This window comes from Saimiri boliviensis, chromosome 20 (assembly GCF_048565385.1).
Source record: "Saimiri boliviensis isolate mSaiBol1 chromosome 20, mSaiBol1.pri, whole genome shotgun sequence".
Taxonomy (NCBI): Eukaryota; Metazoa; Chordata; class Mammalia; order Primates; family Cebidae; genus Saimiri; species Saimiri boliviensis.
This window is the reverse complement of record NC_133468.1, coordinates 24,624,400-24,634,153: the sequence shown is the minus strand read 5'-3', so window position 1 is coordinate 24,634,153 and position 9,754 is coordinate 24,624,400. Positions and strand designations below refer to the sequence as shown.

The following is a 9,754-nucleotide window of genomic DNA, read 5'->3' as shown; positions in this document are numbered from 1 at the left end:
ACACTAAATCTGGAGTGGTCATGTAGACTCACCATACAGATACTGCTGGAACACTAGTAACTTTCCCCTCACATTAGGCAGAATAAAACATAGATACAAGCAGAAAAGCTTTGGTTGAAGAAGGAAACCTAACAATGAAAGAAAGGAAGAGTATTTTTTTCCCAACTCCAAATGATTTGGGGGTATTTGTGCCTTTCTTCAAGCATAATTTAGTAACTCCTCAGAGACAAATCATTCAGCTGGACAGACTCTCAATGAGACAACTGTTGTTTTTCTCTTTCATGGGCTCTGAAATAACAATACTGAAAAGAAACTGTAGGTTGAGGTTCAATAAAAAAGATGTAATGTAGGAGGGCATGATACAGAAAATGCTTTAAGAGGTCAATCTGAATTAGAGGTCAATCTAAAAAAAGAATTAAAACACAAAGGCTAAGATATTTACTTCCTCTAAGAACCATATGTATTTGAGAAAGAGAAGATATACTTCTTAAAGAAAAAATTTACTTAAGATTATAGGTTTTAAATATCAGAGATGATATTCTACTATGCTGGCACCAGAGGTTGGTGATTGCTCTAAAGTAATAACACTTGAAAGCTCCTATTCTTTGAAACTAAGTTAAACACATTGAATTGCTGAAAGATTAAAAACCGCAGTCAGCTAATTATACTCTCTCTCATCTCTTATTCAGCAAATGAATCACTTTTCATTACCACTTAGCGGAAGTACATGAATTTCTGCCTAATTAGAAATGTTGTAGATGGAACATTAGCAAGAACTGAGCAGGTCAGAATATCTTTGCTGCTTCATTTTTAATTCCTAACAGTAGAGTCTGATAGGAAAGAATAGAGAAGTCATTAAATAATTTTAAATTATTTATAAAAATTACTTTGCCCAAATTATAATTATTTTTTCCCCAAATGGTCTCAAATGTCTAACAGAATGAAAGAAAAAGCAGTTAAACATTGATTTTAATGAACATTTTAATGTTATGTATAACAGAACATTATGAATACAATGGAAATAAAGTTTTATCAATTTAATAAAAAAATTTTCAACATAACATGGGGAGATAATTTGATATCTATATTATAGTATTTATTTTGAAAAATATTCCCAGCTTGAGGGTAAAACAATTAATTTTGCATTCCAAACTCTAGAATCATGATTTTCATGTGAGCTTAATGCAGAATTATAGCAGAAAAACAAAAACAATTAATTAATTTCCGTTATGTATCATTAAATCAATAAAATCTTTGACTGCTACAGGTCTCCTTTAATAATACATATTTAACTCCTCTATTGGAACCATATTGCTAATGCTGTATTATATACACTCAAACCAAAACAAAACAAATGTGTATAAAATCTAAAGGCAAACATTGAGTTCTAACATTTATATTTAACTTAAGGTTTTAACGGATTTTTTACCTTTTCAGACACCCCCCAAAAAATTAAAATAAATATTTTTCTCTTTTGACTGTTCCTGACTTAAATAATGGCTACAGGGATAAACACGGAAGGAAACCTTGCCAAGTTGATCACTGCAAATTGTAAATTATGACTGCTAAAAACAAACAGAATATTTTTTTCTTTTAAAGGAAACCACAGAGCAGTCGTGAAAAAATTGTTTCCCCTAGTTCTGCACAGGATAATTACAGCAGAAGACATGGGAAAAGTCCCATAGCTATCACTAATTGCTTAAATAAGTTTTGTTACAATAAAAATTTGGATAGTATAATAGCAGTGTTGCTGGAACATTAGCAAAAGTATATACATTCCAGTTCATTTGATTTAGCCATAATCACATATGTATGCCTTTTTTTGGACAAAAATATATATTTTTATAAAAAACTGATCATCCAACTTTAATGATTTCATATATGGACTCAAGAGTGGTAGTAAAAGGAACAGACTCAATTATGACAAGGCGATTCAGGGACAGAAAAATCAAGTTCCTCAGGAAAAGAAAGTATAAAATTAGAGATTCAAACACGTTTATTCAGCCCTATTCCAGTCTTCCCACAAATTATGCTGTTAAACGCGCTCTTCAGTTGATAAAGGCTTTCAATGGTCTCATCACTCATTTCTGGTTTATCCTCACCTGCAAAAAAATGATTCTGCCTGCCTCATCTGAAGTGCTCTTGCCTGGCCCTCTGAAATAATAGACGTTTCACTTTTATAAAACAGCTTTTTTGGTTCTTTATGTAGATTTATTTTAATTAATTGATAAAAGAAAGGGTAGCTGATAAGCATTTCCATCCCAACATCACCTATCTGCAAAGCTAAAAATTCTTCATTCAATCTGCTTCTTTTACAATCTCTTATTTGCTAAAATTGGCGAAATTTGCAAAGGCATCTTGCTTGGGTTGCACAGTTCCAGAAGTCATGGCTATGTTGGGCATGCCCATTCCCATTGTGCCTGTCAAGCCCATCCCAGCAGCAGACATCCCTATGTTCATGTTCATGCCCATCATGCTCTGGTTCATCATCGGAGTATTTCCAAGAGGGGCCATTCCCATGGTGCCAGTCATCACATTGGGCATGGTCATAGGCATGGGTCCCCCTATCAAAGCATTAGTTTGGGGCCGGACAGGAAGCATGTTCGATGGAGAACTGAGGTTCACGGCTCCAAAACTTTGAGTCATCATATTCATAGGCTGCTGCATATCTACCAGAAGAAAACAGACAGAAGAACTTTACCACAATAAATTCTTAGATTCACAGAGCAGAGAACTAGTATCTTCTTGATCATCCATACTTTGTTAGCCCCTAAAATTCCTTTACAGTAATTTTATATAGAAGTCAATTAATCTGCGTTGATTCCTCTTGAGAAATACATTCAGTGACTATTGGTTCTGGTTCCCCAGAGATGTAGAAACAGTAAGAGTAGACTGGGGAAAAACAGCCAAATTAAAAAATATTCCTACAAAACCTATTGTTAAATCTTACTTAACAAATTGTCAAGAGCTAGCATGTATCAAAAATCTTAAGAAAGTTTGTATCCTTTGACTTATTCTTAGAACATTCTATTTAAAAAATCAGTATGAAGATTTATACAAAATCCTGATTTATAACAAAAATCTTTAAAAAGTTTACATCAACTTCGTTTAGAACATTTTACTAAGAAAAAAATCAAAAGTATGAAGATTTATATAAAATCTTGATTTGTAATAACAAAAAGCTGGAAATTGATATAATTACCAAGGGAAGTCATACACTAATATGATAACTATTAAAAGGTAACAATCATTTTTTCCTAAGAATATTATTCAACACAGGGAAAATAATCATAATGTTGAATACGAACAGCAAGAAACAAATCAATATAAAGAGAATGATTTCAAGTATTAAAAATATGCTTAGAAAATATGGAAAGCGGCTGGGCACGGGGGTTCACGCCTGTAATCCCAGCACTTTGGGAGGCCGAGGCAGGGATTACCTGAGGTCAGGAGTTCAAGACCAGCCTGGCCAACATGGTGAAACCCCCATCTCTACTAAAAATACAAAAATTAGTCAGGTGTGGTGGTACATGCCTGTAATCCCGGCTACTCGGGAGGCTGAGGCAAGGAATCGCTTGGACCTGGGAGGTAGAGGCTGCAGTGAACTGAGATCGCATCCCTGCACTCCAGCCTGGGTGACAGAGTGAGACTCCGTCTCAAAAATGAAAAGAAAAGAGCCGGGCGCGGTGGCTCAAGCCTGTAATCCCAGCACTTTGGGAGGCCGAGACGGGTGGATCACGAGGTCAAGAGATCGAGACCATCCTGGTCAACACGGTGAAACCCCGTCTCTACTAAAAATACAAAAAATTGGCCGGGCGCGGTGGCTCAAGCCTGTAATCCCAGCACTTTGGGAGGCCGAGGCGGGTGGATCACGAGGTCAAGAGATCGAGACCATCCCGGTCAACATAGTGAAACCCCGTCTCTACTAAAAATACAAAAAATTAGCTGGGCATGGTGGCACGTGCCTGTAATCCCAGCTACTCAGGAGGCTGAGGCAGGAGAATTGCCTGAACCCAGGAGGCGGAGGTTGCGGTGAGCCGAGATCGCGCCATTGCACTCCAGCCTGGGTAACAAGAGCTAAACTCTGTCTCAAAAAAAAAAAAAAAAAAAAAAAATACAAAAAATTAGCTGGGCGTGGTGGCGCGTGCCTGTAATCCCAGCTACTCAGGAGGCTGAGGCAGGAGAATTGCCTGAACCCAGGAGGCGGAGGTTGCGGTGAGCCGAGATCGCGCCATTGCACTCCAGCCTGGGTAACGACAGCGAAACTCCATCTCAAAAAAAAAAAAAAAAGAAAAGAAAAGACAGAAAGAAATATGTATTAATGGCAATTACCCCTCAACTGCAGAATCAGATGATTTTTGTTTGTCCATCATATTGCCTATATTTAAAAAAAAATCTGTACAGCAAATTTTTATTTTAGTGATCAGGTCCTCAAAACTCTCCACAATACAATAAATGTTACCATGGCAAGAACAAAATATAAATTAATTCAGTGTGCCAGGGGGAATATCCAGTAAATATTTTGTGAAAATATCTTAAGTGAACAGGCATTTGGTTAACTGTTAGTTACAGTTTATATTATGTATTTTTTTTTCACAGTTTGAAGTAGTCCTGGCATTAGGGCAAAAGCCTGCAAGTACATAAAGAAGTGGGACGTCTTAAGGTAACTTACTCTGTTGTTGAATCATTGTATTGAGTGATGGCTGTTGGGGTTTGGAAGGCTGCATACCAGGTAGTAAGTTGTCTAGGCTGATGTTTACACTGGGGTCAGACCAAGTAGACGGCAAGGTTTTGCTGACTGATTTCTGGACCATATCTGTATTCTGATTATAGAGAGGATTAGGCTTCTGCAGCACTGTGCTAACATTTTGCAAAGGCTGGAAAATAGAAAAATGCTCTAAAAATTAAGCATCTGTTCTACTGAAATTATCAGATGGCAATTTAATCACAACAATGAACTTCTGAAACGAAAAGAACCATAAATTTCTATGCTAATGTCTTCAATACCCCAAATCATTAGTTTCCCAAACAGGTTCCTCTGAAGTCCCAATCAGGTTTGAGGTGGATAAAATCCACAACTTACTTACACTAACAATTATTCTCCTATCACTCAAAGTCTAAAAGTCACCATCCCTGGCAAATGCCCAGGGGAACTACCAATTTTAGGTTAGTATTGCTTTAAGGAGATACACAAGTGGAAATTTATTCTTTCAAAACAGAATTGAGAGGCCGGGTAGGATGACTTATGCCTGTAATCCCAGCACTATGGGAGGCTGAGGTGGACGGATCACCTGAGGTCAGAAGTTCAAAGACCAGCCTGGGCAACATGATGAAACCCTGTCTCTACTAAAAATACAAAATTAGCCAGGCATGGTGGTACGTGCCTGTAGTCCTAGCTACTTGGGAGGCTAAGGCAAGAGAACAGCTTGAGCCAGGTGAGGTGGCTCAATGAGGGAGGTGGGGGTTGCAGTGAGCAGAGATCGTGCTACTGCACTCCAGCCTGGGCGACAGAGTGAGGCTCCCTCTCAAAACAACAAAACAAAACAGGTATGATGTCTCACATTATACAGGAATATAAGGCAAAACTGTGAAAAAGCAATTCATATTTCATATATCTGACGGATACTTCCCTGCTCTGTGTATACTTCTACTACCTAAACTGAGCAACACTAAGTGAACCTGATGTACACAGACCAATGTAGGAGAAAGAAGAAATTCAGAGGAAAGAAGCAGAGGTACTTCAGCCTGGGCAACGAGAGCGAGACTCTGTCTCAAAAAAAAAAAAAAATGCAGAGGTTCCTAGTGGTTACTGAAGATAACTATGAAAACGACAGAAAAAAGGAACAGAAACAGGAGAATAATTTATAATTTAAAAAGTACCAATGCAAAGAATTATGACAGTTACAATTAAGACTGCAAATAAAATAGACTGGCTTTATGCTTAACTCATACATTAGGTCTTATTTCTGTTTTACAGAGCAGTCACCTTTCTGCTTCTTTCTTCTTTTCCTTCATCCTAATACCCTAAAGAGGAGAATCTACACATTAAAATGAGTAAATAGCATCATAAACACATATTCTCAGTAGTTTGAGTCAAAAATAGCAAGTTCCTGGTACAATTCAGACACATATTTTCCAAGCCCGCACTTGTTTTGAATTCTAAGCTAGTACTAGATAATTTGGATTTAACTATAAAATAGTGAATGAAGAAGCTCTCATTTTAGTTTTTCTTTATGAAAATGAAAGTTGAAAGATGAGCCTATAAAACATTTATATAATGTAGAGCAGGTCCAGAATTGGGAAGAACATTCACCATTTGAGGGAATGATTTTCTATATTAGCAATGATTATTTACAACCAATGAGTGGTATTTCTTTAGGGACGTGACCAAAAATTTTACTAAGTGAATACTTGGCATGAGTGAAACAGTATCTCAATTTCTTTTTCTTAAAGACAATTTAAAAACACTGTCAAATACCAATTTGCCATAACAATACATTTTTGGCATGTTCCTCTTCTGTACAAAGGAACCATGTTTGGCTTTATAGTAACTACAAGATGGGGGAGAATGCCTTACCTTCCAGAATGTAAATGACTATGCTAGGGGAAGGAGCATAAGGTAAATGAAACGTGCAGATGCGCGTGTGCGCGCGCGCACACACACACACACACACACTCACACTCACACAAAGGGCTTGCTTTTCTGTTTCATACTAATCTATCATTAGATGAGTTAAAGCATCTCAAAGATTATAAGTAACAACTTCCAAGGGAACCAGACAACTTACCTGTGACCTTGACATGGGCAAACCAAGTCCCACAGTATTAGTGCTCATCATTGAGAAATTCATACTCTGGGAAGATGTCATAGTTGCCTGGGACGAGCCCATAAGATCAAACAGATCTGAAGAATTTGAGGCAGCGGGAGGTGGGCCTAGAGCTGGCTGTGAGCCACTAACAAGTTCTACTGATGGCTGGGAGGCACTGCCAAAGAACTCGCCACTGGAAGCAACAGGACCTGATGGGGCTTGGTTGAAGGCACTCCAGTCACCAAAGTCTCCATTCCCACTTGTTGCTGTTACTAAGACAGAAATAACTCTAAGGATAAGAAACTTCATAAAATGCACAGAACAAATATAACAACCTATGAACTGAAACAAATTAGAGCTGATCTGAGTCCATCCAGATTAACATCTCCAGGTACTATGTCCATCTGGACAGTATTCTTTCTCATGAATATTATACAAGAGTTAACAAGGTGGCAAAAACAAAACAAAAAACCTCCCAAACATAAAGTGAAATCCATCGCTTAAAAGCTCTGTAGGTGACACACTGAAATTATCATAAAAAGTCCCCTTCAATCAAGTATGCAACATCAAATATACTTCCAGCTAAACAAATATGATCTAGTCTGGGAGTCTGAAAAGCAAAGAGAAAACTCTAAACTAGTTTAACTTTTTTGTTGGGAGCTCTAGAATCCTCATGTGAGAAGATACTCAGTAGAATCAGAGAAAACTCATTTAGTTTGTTATTTGAAAGTTCAAATAGAAACCAAACTACAATTTATACTGTCTCATGTAATTTTTAAAATCCCAAATTCATAAGATTAATTTTTTTAAAAAAACCCCAAAACAGAAAAACAGGGAGAAAAAAAACTAATAAAATTATGAATAGGGGTAGTAAATTTCTATAAGAAGTTCTCACTGAGGGATGGGTGTGGTGGCTCACGTCTGTAATCCTAGCACTTTGGGAGGCCAAGGCAGGTGGAACACTTGAGGTCAGGAGTTCAAGACCAGCCTGGCCAATATGGTGAAACCCCATCTCATCTCTGCTAAAAATACTAAAAAGTAGCTGGGTGTGGTGGCACATGCTTATAGTCCCAGCTACTCAGAAGGTTCAGGCGGGAGAATCGCCTGAACCTGGGAGGCACAAGTTGCACTGAGCCGAGATCGTACCACTGCACCAAGATTGTACCACTGCACTCCAGCCTAGGTGACGGAGCAAGACTCTGTTTCAAAAAAAAAGTTCTCACCTATTTGGCCATGCTTCTACTAATAACACAGGGGCTATAACCATATGATATAACCTTAGCACATTGCCTGCTTCAACTGGGACTGTTTAATTTATTTACAATAAAAGAAAGGAGGAAAACTCATGTAATATTAAAAAACACAACAAAGCTAGAAACAAGCAAAACCCTATCACTGTACTTTGCAAGTTGAACGTTGAATGCATGATATCCATACTCTAAATCACCAGTCTTATCAATTAACCTCATCGATTTTTATATTGAAAGAAACAAATAAATATGAATAAATGGAAGTTGAAAAGGCAAAAAGGTGAAGAAAGAGCTACATAAAAACTGTCATCTGAAAGCAAATAGTAACTATGTACCTTCCAAGTTAATTAACACCATCTCTTTGCACTCCATGTTCACGTACAACTTGGAAATACATTTTGTCTAGCCTAAAAAGTAACCAACTACTACAATATCATGTCTCATTATGCTAAATATCAAAAGAGAATAACCCGAAGTCCTTAAAATTGCATTCTTCTATCACCGTATTAAAATGTAAGCATCCTCGAAAGAAAATAATTCACTTAGAAACCCCAAGTTCTACTAACAATTTAATATAAAAACTGGGCTAATATTCTTTACCTCAGGGTTTTAAAACCAATACATGTCTTTGATCTTTTTTTTTTTTTTTTTTTTTTTTTTTTACACAAGAGACAGCATTAAGAGTTTTACAATTAGTTCTAGATATTAAACAATTTAAACCAATTTAAGTAAGTATGCCGGAGCAATGTAAACTTTTATGCTGATTTTCTATTTGCTTGATCTATAAAGCAGAATATGAATGGAAACTGGGGCAAAATGTGTTGCCCCACCTGAAAACTTCGTATCTGAAATGATTAATCACGGGTGGAAAAGATTTCTAGTGGGGCACATATTGTTCAGAAATCATTAATCATTGTTGCAACAGTTTCAGCTCCCTGCGTAATGGTGGTCAGGTTATATTAATCACATGCATACAGATTCAGAGATGTATCACTTAGGCAACATTAACATATTCAAATTATTTGCATAGTAGGCAACTTTATATACATAAAAACTTTGAGACTTACACAGGGAAGCTCTTAAATTAAGGTAATGTTTACCTTCCACTTTGATTGCCTAAAGTAAGGTATCAACCCTTAGAGGGCATAATCACACTTTTAAAATAAAGCAGATAATTACCCAACAATTCTGGTTTCTGGAAAATACTTGGAATCTACAAAAATAAGTTGTCAAAATAACCCTAAACCATTTTACAATCTATGCATCTTTTTTCTTAACTCCTCACAAACCTAACCAGATATTACTAAATACAAATTTTAATCCAGTTTAATATAACAGCAATATATTATTTTACTTATGATGAATAACACTAACTCAGTTAAATTACATCTTTTCTCCTTGCCTCACCTCTCATGTTAGATATTCTCTTTCTTTTTTTTTTTTAAGACGGAGTTTCGCTCTTGTTACCCAGGCTGGAGTGCAATGGCGTGATCTCGGCTCACTGCAACCTCAGCCTCCTGGGTTCAGGCAATTCTCCTGCCTCAGCCTCCTGAATAGCTGGGATTACAGGCACGTGCCACCATGCCCAGCTAATTTTTTGTATTTTTAGTAGAGACGGGGTTTCACCATGTTGACCAGGATGGTCTTGATCTCTTGACCTCGTGATCCACCCGCCTCGGCCTCCCAAAGTGCTGG

General features: G+C 37.2%; 1 protein-coding gene across 2 annotated transcripts in view; it reads right to left on the bottom strand.

Moving 5' to 3' along the window:
• Positions 1-963: 963 nt before the first annotated feature.
• The window catches only part of CLINT1 (clathrin interactor 1), a 69,937-nt gene continuing 61,146 nt past the window's right edge, over positions 964-9,754 (bottom strand). Inside the window, exons 10-12 of one of the 2 annotated variants that reach the window (XM_003934766.3) lie at positions 6,789-7,081; positions 4,673-4,877; positions 964-2,669 (exon numbers count right to left, since the gene is read on the bottom strand). In XM_003934766.3, the coding sequence (XP_003934815.1) occupies positions 2,323-2,669; positions 4,673-4,877; positions 6,789-7,081 (845 nt within the window). In that variant the 3' untranslated portion in view covers positions 964-2,322. The remainder of the gene's footprint in view (positions 2,670-4,672; positions 4,878-6,788; positions 7,082-9,754) is intronic. The other variant, XM_003934765.4, reaches the window with a different exon arrangement.